The 18434-nt window shown below is 38.8% G+C and overlaps 1 protein-coding gene across 3 annotated transcripts in view; it reads right to left on the bottom strand.

The window, feature by feature from the left end:
• SYNE2 (spectrin repeat containing nuclear envelope protein 2) overlaps positions 1 to 18434 on the bottom strand; it is a 315865-nt gene that overhangs the window by 191340 nt on the left and 106091 nt on the right. For all 3 annotated transcript variants that reach the window (XM_032405277.1, XM_032405280.1, XM_032405278.1), the window contains exons 17-28: positions 17109 to 17273; positions 16062 to 16211; positions 14321 to 14491; positions 10550 to 10708; positions 10077 to 10250; positions 7715 to 7849; positions 6149 to 6307; positions 3582 to 3793; positions 3347 to 3437; positions 2317 to 2435; positions 1965 to 2091; positions 234 to 391 (exon numbers count right to left, since the gene is read on the bottom strand). In XM_032405277.1, the coding sequence (XP_032261168.1) occupies positions 234 to 391; positions 1965 to 2091; positions 2317 to 2435; positions 3347 to 3437; positions 3582 to 3793; positions 6149 to 6307; positions 7715 to 7849; positions 10077 to 10250; positions 10550 to 10708; positions 14321 to 14491; positions 16062 to 16211; positions 17109 to 17273 (1820 nt within the window). The remainder of the gene's footprint in view (positions 1 to 233; positions 392 to 1964; positions 2092 to 2316; positions 2436 to 3346; positions 3438 to 3581; positions 3794 to 6148; positions 6308 to 7714; positions 7850 to 10076; positions 10251 to 10549; positions 10709 to 14320; positions 14492 to 16061; positions 16212 to 17108; positions 17274 to 18434) is intronic.

Here is an 18434-nt window from a genome sequence, read left to right as displayed (position 1 = left end):
ACACTTAAGTTCCACCTAAGTCTCTGGCCAGTACAGTGGCTTGGTTATGTTGTTTAAATTCCCTGAGTAGCAGTTTCCTCGTCAGTCAAATGTCAATCATGGTAGCCTCTCTCACCCGGGTTGTGACAACTAAATACAATAGCATACTTAGTATCGTACTAGCCTAGCTTAAAACAGCATTAAAAATTCAGTAAATTCGGTAAATTCATGGTTAATAGATCTCAGAATTATACCTGGTATTAAGAGTCATCTGAAAGTCTCTTTCTTTTTCCTTTAATCTGTCTCTCGTGTTACTTATAAAAGGCTTGTTTGCGTCACTGTCAAGTTCTTCTAACTTCAGTGAGGTGATTTCAAACTCTTTCCAGCAAGCATCAGTTTCATTTTTTAAGACCTAGGTGAAACATATAAAGTAATCTATCAACTAGTGGGTTAACAGGCACAATTATTCTGTTCTTACAAAAATGAGGCATTTGCCAACTATTAACACGGAGTTTTATACGAAAACACATTGAAATTATTTTTATATCTAACTAATTAAATTTAATTTTAAATAAATTTTAAAAATATTTTCTAACCATCTACAAGTGAAGTATCCTTCAGGGAACAATGATCTTAACTGTGTTCTCAGAAGTCCCATTCAATGAAGTCAAGGGAGTCCTTCCAACAAAGGAATCCAAACTCCCTTCCCATAAGTAGGTGTACAGAATATAATTCAGAAAGGTACATGTAATGTAAGAACAGATATCCTAGTTCCTCTAGATAATAAATCTTTGTTTCTCCCTAAACTAAAAATAAAACTAGAGTGAACCAAAACTGTTTCTATCAAATAAGAAGTGAATGAAATTAAGTTATGATTTATAATTAAACACCTAAAAATTCAATACTATTCTAGCTCCCTATCTTGTTGGTGGTGGTTTTTTTTTTTTTTAAGGCGCTGCTACAGAATTTACTGAGTGAGGATCATTATAATTTGTTCTTCACGTTCCCCATGGATTATTATAGCTTTTATAACTAACTCATTATTCCGTTACTGGAGTAAGGTCTCAAGATAGTTTCTTAATTGTGATGAAAATGTGCTAAATCCATCACTTGAACAACAGAGAGTTTAACATATTAATTCTGCTTACTCAGATGGAAAATAGAGAGGAGCCAGATGGTAGAGTGTGACTCAGGAACTGGCATCATAAAGGGAAGATAACTATAAAATATGGGAGGGGACTGTAGGCTCTCCCACGGCCCTTTCCTCCACCTGCGGGGTCTTCTGTGAGGGATCATTCTAATGCACGTCCAAGCACAGAGCAGCGCGCTCTGCACTGCAGACAGTCTTCAAAATAAGGAAGAGCTTAAAAATAAATAAATAAATAAAATAAGGAAGATCTTCATTTGTAGGGCTTACGATTGGTGTGCCCAACACTAGACAGTTTTTTCTGTAGCTCCTGAGCCAAATGGCTCTCTGCGAGATTATCCATCACTCAGAGTGAAATATCCCTCCACTGCCTGCCCCTTCCTTACTGCCCCAACATTAGATAGACAATGTGACAATTTGGTCAAGATGATGATGACTGAAACAGATATTCAGAGCCACTGGTTTTTCATGTATTGTTCATTTGAGAGCAACACAGTTGGACTACTGGTTGAAACTGCCTTCAAACACATTGTTTTGAACAATTCCTTTGAAGCCCTCATTCCCATCCTAAACATAATCCAAAACTCTGCAGGCCACAGTATCTTGAGTACCAAATTAGAGCATGAGCAATAAATTAGAAACAGTCTTTCCTGGACTTGAAACTGACTGCATATCACACTCTGAAATAGAATGATGTTAGAAATGCAATCCAACAAAGAGAATTCTTTGGAAACATCTAGCATATGTGACCTCAACAAAAATAGTGAATTCTATACTCATGGTGGTATTATTTTCTAATAAAAGATAAAACTTCTCTAATAATATTTTCCGTAATTACCTGTAGATCTGTCAGTTTATCCTGCAGACAAGCACTACTCCTTTCCTCGTCACTGGAGAAATCAGAAATAATTCTGAATTTGTTGTTTTCCAAGTACAGCTCAAGATTTTCTCTGTGCATATCATACCTGGAAAAAAATTAAATGCAATGTTACTTAATTTTAACAATAAGACAAAACACTTTTTTAATTACTGTCAATTATACATGAGGAAATCTCAGGGAATTTCTGCTTAAGTTACTGGACCATGTGCAAAAAATTATGACTAATGGATTATAAACATGTATTAAAATATAACATGTTTGCACTAATGAAAGATTTTTGGTGGATTTTCCAGTTATGTAAAGGGGTTACCTCTCTTGTAAACTACTGAGGGCTGCATTGTGATCCTTTTCATACTTCTCCATAGAGCTTTCTTCCTGTTGAGGCTTTAACTTGAATTTCAGGCTAAAATTCTTAATCGATCCCATTGCCTATGTAAATATGCAAAATAGCAAACATAATATCTTCAATATACTTAACTGGGATATACATATACAAATGGAATATACAACTGGAATATATATATACACAAGCATAATATATTTCAATATACTTAAGTATCTGGAAAAGATAAGCACTTTATAATACAAACGTATGTCCCTAATTCTTTATACCCCAAACCAGGAGATAATACAACATATTTGAAGCTTCTCAGCTCCGAGAAAGATCTTCCCGGAGGACAGAGGATATTTATGACACTGAGTCTCACCTTCTAATTGGTATGTCAGCACAGAAATGGTGTATTCTCCCAACCCCTAAATATGGTCTCCGCCTGTGGCCACAGAGCCGTAGTCGAAAGCGGACAGAAGCCTAGCACGCAGAAGCAGACCTCTGAAGTCAAATACACCTCGTCCTTCCCCACAGCTTCTAACTGGCAGTCTGGGCTGTGACATCTAGCCCATGCCCACTTACTGAAAATTCAAGAATTCAGAAAATTCAATCCCCAAGGAAAGTAAAGGACATTATACTGAGAAAAAGACAAACGGTAAATGAACTAGTTCAGCTCAGTGAAGCTGAGGCATCTGTCCAGATTAAACTCCACCTCTTGTACCCTCAATAGGAATATCCACAGACAACGTGTATTCATAATGGCTGCAAATGGTCTCCTTCTGAAAGACCTGTTTGCATCCTCAGAGGAAGATAAAGTGACGCTCACTACAGCTTTGGTTTGCTGTGTTGTAATTCTTGGAAAAGGAATCTTCCTTGCATTATTTAAACGGGAATTCTCAGCTGATGAAAATAATTAGATAATTAAAACCAACAATTACTGAGAAGTGGATTACTGTACACTTGGCCTTTTTCATTGGGTTTGCTTCTAAAATACATTATCTACATTTAACACCTTTTCAGTTGATGGCTGATCATGTGATTTTGCAGATGGCACCTCACTGTGGGCATTCCTTCCTCCGTTCTCAGATGTGTTCATGGTCTCCCTAGGGAGGAATCAAAATTGCATATTAAAATAGAGGAAGAAAAATCACGCCTAAAAGAGAAGAAAACACTCCTTGTCATTTGATTTCACAAGGAGCTTCATCTTGTTTTCCCCTGATGTGTATTTAGTCTTCAGAAGCACTAACTTGCTTTTCGACGTTCCTCCCATCGTGGGTTGCAGTGTCATACGAATCTCGGAAGCACATTTCCGAAGTCTTTCTATCTTTTGTTCATAATCTTTGAGTACTCTCCTCACTTCTTGTTGACTCTTCTGGGAAGTCAGCTCTTCACACAGCTCCCGCAAGACATCCATGTGGTGATCTAGCTGGTACAGACTGCCTTCCTCAGAAAAGCAGGCCTGATTGAGGAAATAAAGCAGGAAATGTGCTTCAAATGAGTTTACATGATTAGTCCATAAGGATTAGAAACTAACAGATGTGTGTGACTTCAACGCCACATTCTTTTATAGGCCATCCACTGTGTGCCTGGTGTGGTCATGGGCACTCGAGAAACAAAGATGAGGAAGTCAGCCTGAAAGGGATTCACCACAGTCCAGTAAGGCAGTGAATGAAACCAGAATATGTTCCCCCAATATTTGCCTCTTTGTTTTTAAGTGATCTCTCTGCCCAACATGGGGCACAAACTCATGACCTCAAGATCAAGAGTCGTACGCTCTACAAATTGAGCCAGCCAGACGGGCCCCAAAATATGCCTTTTTGATGTGAAAATTATTTTGAGCTAAAGGCAATTAAGAAGCAGTAAACACAGGAAAGCTCCCCGCTTTCTGCCTAACGGCCGGCAATAAAAGTTTCTTTTTATTAGAGACAGACTCTCTCATCAGCCCAAAGACAGTACCAGAGGAATCTGCAAACAAACCCTGTTAAACTAACCTTTATCTTTGTCTTGTCAATTCTTTGCAAATGTGTGGTCTCTTTGTCTAAAAGGTATAAAAAATTCCTTTTCTGGTTACTTCTTTGGGTCTTCATTCTCTTGTGAAGGCTCCCATGTGCATGTAACAATTCAATAAAATCTGTATGCTTTTCTCCTGTTCATCTGTCTTTGGCAGTTCCGTTCTCAGGGACCCCCACGGGACGAAGAAACCCTTTTCCTCCCCTACAGTCGTCACCCACACAATGTGCACCTAGCGTGACAAGTGTTATGAGAGCGACTGTCTGCCGTAAGGAGTCAGAGAAAATCTACCTCACACGCGGGAACCATCTGCGGGAGATGCGGAAAGAACAAGGACGAGTCCTCCAAGTAAAAGCAGAGAGAGGTCCTCCTACCAGAAGGAAGAGCCAAGAGGAAAAAGGCTCCAGCTGTTCTCAACGAACAGCAGTCTCTCCGGTGATGGGTCTGGAAGATGATGTGGCCATCATCACACGGGGAGAATAACCCGGGTGGAGGGCAATGGCAACACTGGTGGATAGGAAGGAAAAGAAGCATGTGTTCTGAAGAGTAACCGAGGGGGCCTGGCACCCTACTCCATCACGGCTGGGTGGGAAAGAAAGGGGACGGGGAGGAGGGGAGTTTGCAGGCGACACTGCCCTTCGTGACCAAGACACACAAGAGGAAGCAAAGTGTGAGAGGAGATGTTATTGGCTGGTTCTGGACATCCTGAACGACAGGTCTCTGAAGAACACTGGTGATATCTACTACTCAGAACCTGGAGCGCAGAGGAAAGGACTCGGCTGCAGATAGGGATTTAGGCACTATCATTACAGACAGGGTTTTATCATTAAAACCGCAGAAGGGGGCACCTGGGTGGCTTAGTCGGTTAAGCATCTGCCTTTGGCTCAGGTCAGGATCTCGGGGTCCTGGGATGGAGTCCCCTGATTGGGCTCCCTGTTCGGCGGGGAGTCTGCTGCTCCCTCTCCCTCTGCCCCTCCCCACCACTCGTGCGCACACACTCTCTCTCTCAAATAAATAAATAAAATCTTAAAAAACGAAACAAAACACAGAGGGCATAAAATCCCTAGAGCAGGCACGAAACCACCCAAAAATGGAGACTCTCAATAAAACATTAAGATAACACAATGAAAACAGAGAAATTTGTGGGGCACCTGGCTGGCTCAGTTGGTAGAGCATGCGACTCTTGATCTCGGGGTTGTGAGTTTGAGCCCTACACTGGGTGTAGAGACTACTCAAAGAGAGAGAAATTTGTGAAGACACTAAAAAGAAGCTCCCCACCTCCCCCCAAAAATAATAAAATAAGAAAAAGCAAGAGAGATTGATATTGGGAGAGCCACAGCAGTAGAAAACTTAAAGGAAAGAAGAGGGGTCAGTGCTGTCAAATAAATAGAAAAAATCATATAGGATGGGGGCCAGAGAGAGGCCAGGAGACTTGCCCCCAGTTTGCTATCTTTTCCAAAAGCAGCAGTTCTAAGGACACCATGTCCCCTTAAAATCAACTGTGGGTACTTTAGCAACAGGTGACACATTTATAACCAGAGTCTCAAGGACAGGGGCCACTGAGACATAGCAAAAAATATTAACTCGATGCTGAATTCTTCTCACTTCTAAACAGCAAGCAGCACACGTGGTAGTTAGAGCTGGAACCCCATAAGGGATAGTTCCCAGGGGACTGACGGGAGGGCTGAAGTAATTTTCAGAACAGGTTTAATCCGAGGCTAAGGACATACACAACAACATCCTTCAACAATGTAGGATAAACTCCAAAATAATCACGGCACTTAAATGGAAACAGGTGGTTTACCTCATGTTCCTTGATGAGACCCTTGGTCCTCCCTCTGCGAATTAGTTTCTTTTCTTTATTTATTTGTTTTTCGAGTTTTGAAATATTGTCACTGAGTTTCTCTTTTTCAATGTCTATTTTCAGTTGTTGAATATACAAAGACATCTCATGATGAAGAAACTGCAAAAAAAAAAAAAAAAGAAAGAAAGAAAGAAAAGAAACCCACAGAGGCACATAGTAACTATGGGAAAAGTATATATTGAAAAGATTTTCATCAAAAACCAATAAAAATATTTGTAGTAACAAAGGATAGGAAGGGAGTTTAAATGGCATTCTGGTTCGTCCTTGTGTCTTTGGGGAGGACGTTTTAAAATATACCAGACCCAGAAACGTATCTTCTTTTTCTTTCTAACAACTAAAACTGTGTGTTAGCTGTGAAAGACACCGTTAAGAAAACAGAAAGCCAGCTGCAGACTGAGAGAACACATACACAAAACGCACAGCTGAGCCTATGAAGAAATAGCATGGAACTGTACCGTGTCTCCAGGATGGGATTCTGAAGGAGGAAAAAAAGGACAGAAGGGAAACATTGTGGAAATAGGAATAAAGTATAAACTGAAGTACATAATGAATCAATATGAGTGCGTTAACTGTGACAAAGGTAGCATATTAATGTAAGGTGGTAAGAGTAGAGAAACTGGGCATGGCCTATACTGGAACTCTCTGCACTATCTTTGTAACAATTCTGCGAATCTAAAGTTGTTCTAAAATTTGAAAGTTTATTTTAAAATGTGTTTTAAGAGCCCCTTCAACAGTAGACATTCAATTATATTACCTTATTTTTTCTCTCTCTCTAGACACACACAGACACACACACTGAATACTAATCACTCTTCCTTGAACACAATCTCTGTGTTAGATAAATCCTAGCAATAACCCTGCCAAGTAGTTGGGGTTATCCCCATTTTATCAGTGAAGTTCCTAGAAGTTAAACAACTCACCCAGGGTCATAGTTGCTGAATCTAGGTCTGTCTGCCACCAATGCCCATGCCTATTTCACTAGGAAACTCGGTATGTGTGTGTATGGATTGATGCGTTGTCTCAGTCAGGATCCAACTACGGCCCCAGGAAACACTAAGTATTTAACTCAGAGTGAATTAAATGCAGGGAACTGATCAGGCAAGAGATGAAAGAGCAGAGAAACCAGAGAAGGGACCGGAAGGCGATCTGGAGATGAGCCCGGCCGTAAGGCTGCTTCTACCCCTGGGCTGGAGGCTTAGAGGAGCCCAGACAGAAGGGACATCAGAAGCTGGAACCCTGGAACCCGCAACCAGGGGGAGACACAGCCGCCAGAGACACTGCCCAGGAGAGGGACTTGGACACTCCCTTCTCTCCCTCCAATCACCCTCTAATCTCTAAACCGTGTTGTCACTGGCTGAACACAGAAGCCAGTTGGGCCCTGGGAACAGCAGGATCAGCCTTGCTGAGATACGAAGCACACAGGGGGACTGCCCACAGTGAGTGACCACAGACAGGCCCGGAGTCAGCTCTGCAAGCAGAACCCCAGACACGTGCGCATGTTCTCACCTCCCACTTGGCACAGACATCGCTACTCTTTTCTTCCAAAGACAGCTTTACATCCTCGGTTACATTATTTTTCAGTTCTTCAACAGCTTTCAGATACTTGACCAGACTTTTAGAATTAAGAATTATTAGTGCTTCCTAAAAAAGAGAATGCAAGTGAGAACATGAAAGCCTCATTCTACTGCCAATTTTGGTAGGTCTTTAACAGGCACAATTAGGAAGAGGCTTTTTGAAGACTATGAAGATTTACGGGAGACTTTTTGTAAAGTGAGGTTGACATCCTTTTTGCATCTCTTGAATTATTTTGAAAAGAATTGCAAGATATTTATTATTCAAATGTAGTCAGACATTTGAGAAGTCCTAAGGACTTCCTTAGGATATTCAAAATGATTTTTGTTACCCCTCTGATAAATAAGTAAAAGGATTATCGTGCAGGGTAATGAGCCACTGGTACTGTTTCCTGTAACATTCTTAAGTACTAGCGAGTGGAGGACCATACTTCATTAGCAATGCCATCTGAAGAATATGCTAGCATGTATTCGTGTTGCAATAAGACACAATTTATAGTAGGGTTAATAGGCAAGTATTTCATCTTGTGCATAAGCATTTTTATGCGGCAACAACTCAACATTGTCAACTTCCAAGTTTTGCCCAGGGCCAACCCAGTCCCGCCCCACAGAGGGAGCATCAACAGGGCAGAGACGTGTCTGCTCCTTCTCTCACACCTACCTGCTCGTATGGAGTATTTACCTGGCAATTACTGGCAGAAACCTAGTTTAGTTAATTAGCAAATGACAGAACAAAGAAGAATCTGGGGCTTGTGAAAGAGGCAGAAAACCTATAGGAGACGGAGGACAAAAGTAATTCTAGGGAATAAGGCAATTAAGCTGGGTGGGAATTCGTTCATGCCCTCATGACATTTGTTACGGGCCTACTGCAGAAAAGGTACGGTGCTGAGCCCCAGGGCCCTCCTCCACGGCCTCTGTGAGGACTGCTAGATTTACAGCCTAGGGAGACACTAACCCTATATGCTGGCAAGAGGCTCCTACTACTCGTGTGTCCCTGGAGTCCCAGGGGTCTCAGGGCAGGACCTACAGGGCAGGGATCTTGCTTCTGTTGTGAAAATAGATCTATTTTACTAAACGCCAGAGATAAAAGGGGGCGGAGCGGGAGTGGGGGCAGGGAATCCCTGCCTCAGATTCCAAAAGGCAGATGGTCAGGAAGAGGAAAATGGTGTCAGACTGACACCTGTAACTTCCCTCTCTGGTAGAGAAGGGGCCTGGAGCCTCCATGTTTCCTCTGCCTTCTGTCTCTCCTGAGCTGACCATATCAGCATCCTGACGTCCAACCTAGTGATTATTTATGAGAACCACTGAGAACCATTGACTCTTTAAGGTCCCAGTTTAGCACTCTCAGCAACCTGGGAATGAAAGTGGCAAAAAAACCACAGAGGGATCTGGTTAAAGGTGGTGACCAGCAACATGCAAACAGCATAGACCAGGCAGGGACGGTTCTGAGGTCATGGGAGAAGCAGTGTTGAGATGGCTGATAACAGGGCCTGGTCTGGTTCACAATCCAGAAAGCCAAATGAGGACTGAGGCCCAGAAAAGTGAAGGAGGCCACAATGACAGTAAAGAGGCTCCTTCTCCTAAAAAAGATGCCTAACGCATTTTAAATGTTCAGCAAATGTGTGAAATGTTGAATAAATGAATGAATGAACAAAAGGACACATATCACTCAACCTCTCCAGTGTGTCCAGTGGTAGAGACCTTATCCCCCCAAGCACCTCCCACGTGTTAATTAATAATGACTCTCTGGTTTGCACACATCTTCAGTTGCCTATCAAGCCAGGAAAAAGCAACCTGAAACTCTCTCCATACAGAGCAACACCACTGGATCTTTAACCACAGTAAGCATTAGGTCCACATGGAACCTTTATCAAAGCATTTTAATAATAAAAGTGTTATTTTACATTCCGAGAAGTTTACCTATTCCAAGTGCCTTTATTTGCCTTATTTTCAGTTAAAGTCTCACAACAAATTTGGTAGCTGGAATTATTATGCCCTTTTCACTGATTTAAAAAGCAAGAGAAATTAAATTCATGCTCAATATCATAGAATCAGCTGTGCTCCTGACACTCTACCACTGAGTCCACTCAGCAGGTCTATGATAAAATTTAAATTGAAAAAATTCTTCATGTTAATGTCTATTTTTAATTGTTTCTGGGAACAACGTATAAAACTGGGGATTTTTTCCAAGTTACAATAACTTTGTGTGTAATTACAGTGATGAAAATATCTTGATTTCAAATGAGATAGGTAGCCAATAATAAATAGCCTACATTTGATGGTTGAAAGAGTCCCACCTTGTATTTTGAAATTAGTTCACTCCGGCTCTCTCTTTGTCCAAGTAATTGCTCAGCCCTTGTCATGTATGAGTCAAGTTCCTTCTGTGATTCTTCCACCTTCAGCCTGACATCCAGGTTTGGTGAAGCATCAGCTGAGTTTTTTAACACTGCAACTAATTTTACCATATTGATCTGCAAAAACAAAAAATTCTCAATGCCTGGCCCACCTGTTTAGTGGGTTATAAATTAATAAATACATTCTTTGAGTAGTAAGTCTAATTTTCCCACTAGATAGAATATCCCATTTACTATATTGATATTTTCTAATATGTTCTAAATTATTTAAAATATATATATGTAAAATGCAAAAGTAATATTTTAGAAAACATTCCCAACCTCCAGGGCAACCCCTCCCTCTCTTCCCCATCCTGCCACTGACCACTCACTTTTAAAGACTACATTCACTAAATAGGAAATAGTAAACGAGAGACCTGAACTTTCTCTTTGGTTTCTTGAATCTTTGTCTGAAGCCCAACTGTGAGAACATGTTGAAGGGACTCCTGGCTTGAAATATTTTGTATATCCATTTGTAAGGTATCTTCAGTTCTGGACACAAGCTCTTCATACATAGAGCCTTTGGCAATAAGATGCTATTAAAACAAAGTGAGACCACAATAAATATTCTGATCATATGTTAAACATTAGCCTTAATCTCATCATGACATCATAAAAAGTTAACTATTCATCCAAAATGAGGTAAATCTGTACTCTAAAAATGTTATTTTAAAACTTCATTTTGAAACTTTTTATGAGTGCAGATTCTGAGAAACAAAGTCTTCTATAGATTATTCTTTATACAGTAGGCACATCAATAAACTAAAGCCTAGTAGTAATACAATGCCAATAGCCAGAAAATAAGTTGAGAGAATAGTAATAAACCTTAAAATGAAGTTGTTCTAAGTCAAATCAGTTGGAAGGAAATTCAATAAATGTTACTGGAGAAACTGACTATTGGAAAATAAATCTTTTCAAAACCATGCTTTCTACAACATACTAAAAATAAATCTCAGATGGATCAGAAAGTTACATATAAAATAGGAAACTACAAAACAGAAGAAATTATCCATGAAAACTGATACACGCTCTCTGGATGTGAAGTGACCTTTTTAGGGGTAAGAGTAGGAACATAAACATAAAAATTTTCTGTGTAAAATAGGGGCGCCTGGGTGGCTCAGCCGTTAAGCGTCTGCCTTCAGCTCAGGTCATGATCCCAGGGTCCTGGGATCGAGCCCCGCATTGGGCTCCCTGCTCAGTGGGAAGCTTGCTTCTCCCTCTCCCACTCCCCCTGCTTGTGTTCCTGCTCTCGCTATCTCTCTCTCTGTCAAATAAATAAAATCTTTAAAAAAAAATTTTTTTTTAAATTTCTATGTAAAATAAAATAAACAACTTAAAAGTCAACGACTTGGTGAAAATATTTGCCACGCAAATGAAAATGTGTCATGACTCAAAGACTTAGACATTCAGTAAGAGAAGTACTAAGAACCCCCCCAAAATTCAGAAAACACATGAACAGATAATTCACAGAAACAAATGGTTAATACATAAAAGATAGCTCAACCTTACATGTAATTAAATAAGTACAAATTAAAATAATAACAAGGTACTGCTTCTTAGTTATCAAATCAGCAAAAAAAAAAATGAATTACAATTCAAAGGTGGTATGAGTATGATAATATAGAAATTACATTAATATCAACTAAGTAAATGCTGATTTTATTTATCTTAGAGCAGTGGAATCATGATGATTTTTATTTTCTTCTTTATACTTTTGTGCATTATTTAAATGTTCTACACTGAGCACATTCATTTATAATTTCAATTTTTTTCTCTTTTTAATTATAAAAGTAACAAAATCTCACATAAAAAAACTCAGGAATGGGAAGGTATAGAATGTAAAGAAAAAGCTCTTCTTCCCCATTCCTCGCTTAGTTGTCATTTAAGTCAATCATTCACACATTCATTTTAAAAATACTTGGTTTGCATCTACTAGGCAACAGGAAATGTGCTAAGAGTGGGGCATAATTCAGGATCAACACAGAATTAGTTATCTGTATATCCTAACACACATTTTTCTAGGGATATAAAAGCATAAAGTATAAAAAAAGCAACCGTTTTATGCTCAACGTCACTCATCATCAGGGAAATACAAATAAAAACTATGATGAAATACCACCTCACAACTGTCAGAATGGCTAAAATTAACACAAGAGACAACAGGTGTCGGTAAGGATGTGGAGAAAGGGGAACCCTCTTACACTGTTGGTGGGAATGCAAACTGGTGCAGCCACTCTGGAAAACAGTCTGGAAGTTCCTCAAAAAGCCAAAAATAGAACTACCCTATGATCCACCAATTATACTCCTAGGTATTTACCCAAAGGATACAAAAATATACATTCGAAGGGGTACATGCAGCCCAATGTTTACAGCAGCAATGTCCACAATAGCCAAACTGTGGAAAGAATCCAAATGCCCACCGACCGATGAATGGATAAAGAAGATGGGGTATATACACTCCATCTTCTCAGCCATCAAAGAATGAAATCTTGCCATTTGCAACAACATGGATGGAGCTACAGTATATTAGGCTAAGTAAAATAAGTCAATCAGGGAAAGATAAGTACCACATGATTTCATTCATATGTGGAATTTAAGACACAAAATGGATGAACATTTAGGAGGGGGCAAAAAGAGAGAGAAGGGGAAACAAATTATAAGAGACTTAACTATAGAGACAAACAGGGTTGATGGAGGGAGGTGGGTGGGGGATGGGCTAGGTAGGTGATGGGTATTAAGGAGTGCACTTGTTATGATGAGCACTGGGTACTGTATATAAATGATGAACCACTGAACTCTACTTCTGAAATCAATATTGAACTGTATGTCAACTAACTAGAATTTAAATTTTAAAAAAGCAACTGTTTAAAAACCATTTTAAAAAATCACATCACCTGTACTGCTCAGTAATTTGCATTTCTTACTTCACCATATATCTTGCTCTAATAAAGATCTACTTAATTCTTTGTTAACGTAAGTATATTCTAGTATGTTTGTATTTTAATTGTTTGTAAGAGGCTTTAAAATATTGAATTTCTCATTCCTCACTCATTTCTTTCACTAAAATAAATTCCAGATATAGCAAATAAATAAATATAAAAATAAAATAAAAATAAGAATAAATAAAAGCACTGACAGATGGCACAGGTATGCATATATAATACTTTCAAAGCAATAAAAAATACCATTCTTATAAACCATGAAAACACAAAATGCTATATATACACCTTTCAGAAATGTGGATTTAAAAGAATTACATAAATATTCCTTTATTCCAGGAACTTTCCACCTTGTTGTAATTTATGACATGCTCCATAAGTTTTATAGCTGAGCTGGAACTCAGTAAAAACCTCAACTGTAACTTCTTTCCCAGGAGAACTGAATGAATTAAAACACACTCTTGCCTCATTGCTTTTCAATGAGCCGAACTGCCAGAGAATAAAGACAGAAAGGTTTTAACAATATCCGTCACCCTCCCTGCATCAGGGAAGGAAGGGAAAGTGGCTTAATCAGTGAGTGAACTTTCACACTTGATCTTAGCCGAAAGCCCGAGAAGCGATGTGGGTGAGCTTTCAAAGCATAGATCGTATAATCTCTTATACTCACACTGCACTGACCTATCTAACATATCCTTACTCATCTCCTCATTGCCCTTGGAAACAAGAGAATATTTTAATTTCCATTCTGTAGCTAGGAAAATTAGTTCAAGAATTGAAAGTCATAGCTATTATTAGTGGTCTCCTAATCTATCCTCTGTCTTCAAGCAAAATCTCAGCAAATGATCCAGGGATGACAATCCATACAATTTTTAAAAGTCTGAACGAAGAAAATTCAAACAATAGTCCTATTACTATTTACATTTTTTTAAGATTTTATTTATTTATTTAAAAATAGAGAGAGTGAGTGTGGGTGGGGGGGCAGAGGGAGAGGGAGAAAGAATCTCAATGAGATTCTCCACTGAGCGCAGAGCCCAATGAAGGACTCCATCCCACGAGATACAGATCACTACGGGAGCCGAAATCAAGAGTCAGACGCTCAACCAACTGAGTCACCCAGGCACACCACATTACTATTTACTTTAAAATCTTGTATTTATCTTAATACATAAGTCCACAACCATGAAATCTATAATACTTTTACACTCATACCTGCAAGTGTTCTTCCACCGAGGCATCTACACCCTCCTGATCTCTCAGAAACTCCAAAAGAGATTCAGTTTCTGCCTCCCAGATTTCCACTTGTCCAATGAGTTTTTCAACATCTTCAGCCACTTTAAGTTGCCCTATGAATTCATCTTCTTTTTCATGTTCTTCCCCGGCCTACAACATTCAAAATTATCGCTAAGAAGATGGCAACATTTACATTATAAAATAATTTTCAGTTAAAAAAAAAAGTTATCTCTTTTTTTCCTGAAGATGGCTAATTCAACATATTTTAGTAACTTAAAACCTAGTTTTCAGACAATGATAACAGCACTTTATGATCATATTTATCACTTTAAAAAGTAAAAAAAATTGTTCACATATATTTTCTTTTTTTTAAGATCTTATTTACTTATTTGAGAGAGAGAGCAAGAGCGAGAGAGAGATCACAAGCTTGGAGAGGGGCGGAGGGAGAAGCAGACTCCCCACTGAGCAGGGAGCCTGACACGGGCCTCAATCCCAGGACCCTGGGATCATGACCTGAGCCGAAGGCAGATGCTTAGCCAGCTGAGCCACCCAGGCGCTCCATGTTCACATATATTTTCTTAATGAGAATATCATTCCTATCATTTAGTTACTATCATCTCCACTTTACAGATAAAAAGATTAAGGTTTAGAAAATTAGGGTAATGACTCTACAGACCTTTCTAAGATTCATATACAATTTAACTAAATACAACTCTGAGCAATAGCAGTTGTGAAACATCACCAAGAAGAGACTCAGAATCCAGTTTCAACACAATTAAGCCTTTTCCCATTAATCACCTCTCAGTATCCTACAGGTTGTTATGCTGCAGCTTTACACCTTACATGATAGATACATTCTTAAAGTTGTTGCTAATCAGACCGTATCTTAAATGTATTAGAGGAATATAGTATTCTGCATTCTTATATTCTAAAAGCATATTGCACAATTTCAGATCTTTCAAGATTTTCTCTGATCAGGTCTCCTGATGGTGGGAAACATTGGCACTCCATCATAGCCACTGGCCAAAGCCAGTGAAAAGTTACTTTAAGTGACATTGGATCCATTATTATTCGGAAGGAGGCACATTTCCCAAATCACAGGTATTATATCTTACATGTGTATGATTTTTTTTTGTTCCTTTTCCATAGTCTTGTTTATAATCTAAAGTCATTCTCCAAATTATCCAACAAAACAAGAAATAAAAATTATATTGTCCCCCATTGTACAGAAAGGAAGCAAGACACAGGCCAGGGGCTAGACCAAAGCTGGACAATCTCTGAACACAATCAAAAGTCATCTGAAGAAAATATCAACTCCATTTCCACAGCTCAGAAGTCATGGCTGCTTCTGCATGTCTGTGGAAGTCCTCAGCGAGTGAGAGACACAGACTTGAACACTGAAAGCTCCTTCATGAAGGGATCCACTTGGGCGTTCTAGTGGAAAATGACCATACGTTAAATGTTATCCAATAATCACATTTACCATTGTTTCAACAATATGGTTTTATCAAAAGAAAAATAGCCGAGTTGGGGCACCTGGGTGGCTCAGTCAGTTAAGCATCCGACTCTTGATTTCAGCACAGGTCTTGGTCGCAGGGTCATGAGGACAAGCTCTGAGTTGGGCTCCATACTAGGCGTGGAGCCTACTTAAAAAAATTTTTTTTAAATAGCCAAATTATTTCTATATACAAATGAAATACAGAACATATGACTATTTTACCTTTATATTCTGATTATAATTTTCAGGAAGTTCTATTGACATATCTGTCGAAAAATCAACAGTTGGTTTTTCTTCTTTAGATAGCTGAGTATTTTCATAATTGTCAAAATTGGGTTGATCCTGTTTTTTTATAAGTGGCAGATTCATCTCCTATAAAAAGTGTCATGAAATTTAAAGCCCATATTTTTTATGTGAAGATATATTATTACCAACAATAATTGGACATAATATATTCGATATATTCTGGGATTTATCACTTAATAACAATGTTATAAAGTATAAGCATTTCCCAAAAAACACTTCAGTCTCAAATTATTAAGAATAAGAAACAGACTAATTTAATCATTTAAGTTCAAAAATTGTTTATTAAAGGTCTGCTTTTATAAGGCACTATGTATCCTAACTATAAAGCTATATAAAGCTCAGCGTATGTTCTCAAGGAACTTGAAATCGGTAGGCAGAAACGCTTAATGTTGTTCTATAATAGTAAATGAATTTCAACTAGAAAGCTATACATTACATGTCCACACAAAAACTTGTACATAAATGTTCAAAGCAACATTATTCATAATAGTCAAAAAGGTGGGAAGAAGCCAATGTGCATCAACTGATCAATGAATAAATAAGATGTTGGGTATCCATACAATAGACTATTATTTGCCATAAAAAGAAATGGAGTACTGATACATGCTACAACACAGACGGACCCTGAAAACATGCTAAGTTAAAAAAAGTCAAGAAACACAAGACCAGATGTTATATGATCCCATCTGTATGAAATATCCAGAATAGGCAAATCTACGAGACATAAAGTAGATTAGTGGCTGCTGGGGAGGCTGGGAGAAAGTGGGGAGTGACTGCTAATGGGTACAGAGTTTCTTTAGGAGGTGACAAAAATGTTCTAAAATTCATGACCATGATGGCTGCACAACTCTGAATATACTAAACATCGCTGAGTTACACCCTTTAAATGAGTGAACTGTATGGATGGGAGTTACATCTCGATGAAGCTGTTACCAAAAACAAAAATAAAACAAAAAAACTTACAAGCTGAGTTTTTGTAACAAGTTTTCTCCATCTTTTATTCAGCCTTCTCAGTTCTTTAGAAATAGATGATCCAACTTCATCATTACTGACTTGAATTAAGAAATTCCCCACTTCATTTAAAGTTGTATGTTCTACATTCCACTGGGATAGTGTCTCAAAGGGAACCTACACAACATAGAAGCAACATAGTTTAATGACATAACACTTGTCTTTCCATTACCCATAATAGATCTTTACTAAGGTTGATTCTAAGCAAAAGTGACTGTGAGGTTCTTGCAGAGACTCTGAGCCTTCCCTTCCCTGTTGGACTAGCTCTTCATTCCTAATCACTAATTGGCAGGCACCAGCTGTCTGTCATCACTCCTGGTCCTGAACTTTTAGGAAGCATCTGATGTTCTATCTTTCTAAGTGGTTAATGAACTCGGAGCAAAGGTTCTCAAGCATTTATCAGTTCACAGTGCCCTAAATGTCTCAGTAATTTTTTCATAGATTCCCTAGGTCAGAAGATTCATCTTACAGGTCTTATTTTGTACGTAGGCGGGTCCAAACCACTTGGTAGTTATTTGCTGCATGGTATCCAACAGACTGATGTTGCTGTGTCTCCCTCAAAATTTAAATTATCTTGAAAGTCCTCTTTGGCAGTTCAGGGCACCTTAGCACAGAGTTTGGGAATTGCAAGGCTTAATGTGTTATTTTTCTCAGTTATGTGAATTTTCATAAAAGATCTTTTTTTTTTTTTTTTTAAAGATTTTATTTATTTATTCGACAGAGAGAGAGACAGCGAGAGAGGGAACACAAGCAGGGGGAGTGGGAGAGGGAGAAGCAGGCTTCCCGCGGAGCAGGGAGCCCGATGCGGGGCTCGATCCCAGGACCCTGGGATCATGACCTGAGCCGAAGGCAGACGCTTAACGACTGAGCCACCCAGGCGCCCCTTCATAAAAGATCTTTAATGGATAGAGGTAGAGAGTATTATGCTAATCAAATTAAGTCAGTCAGAGAAAGACAAATACCATATAATTTCACTCATATGTGGTATTTAAGAAACAAATGAGCTAAGGGACAGAGAGAGAGAGAGAAACCAAAAAACAGACTCTTAACAAACTGATGGCTACCAGAGGGGAGGTGGGCGGGGGATGGGTGAAATAGGCGATGGAGATTAAGGAGTGTGCTTGTCCTGATGAGCACTGGATGCTGTATGAAAGTATTAAATCACTACATTATACAACTGAAGTTAATATTACACAGTATGTTAACCAACTAGAATTTAAATAAAAACTTAAAAAAAAAAAAGATCTTTAAACACAGAAGTGTTGAAATCCAAAGATT

The sequence above is a fragment of the Phoca vitulina genome, unplaced genomic scaffold (genome assembly GCF_004348235.1).
Source record: "Phoca vitulina isolate PV1807 unplaced genomic scaffold, GSC_HSeal_1.0 scaffold7, whole genome shotgun sequence".
Classification (NCBI taxonomy): Eukaryota; Metazoa; Chordata; class Mammalia; order Carnivora; family Phocidae; genus Phoca; species Phoca vitulina.
Note: the sequence above shows the minus strand (reverse complement) of the source record. Positions and strands in the feature narration are given on the sequence as shown.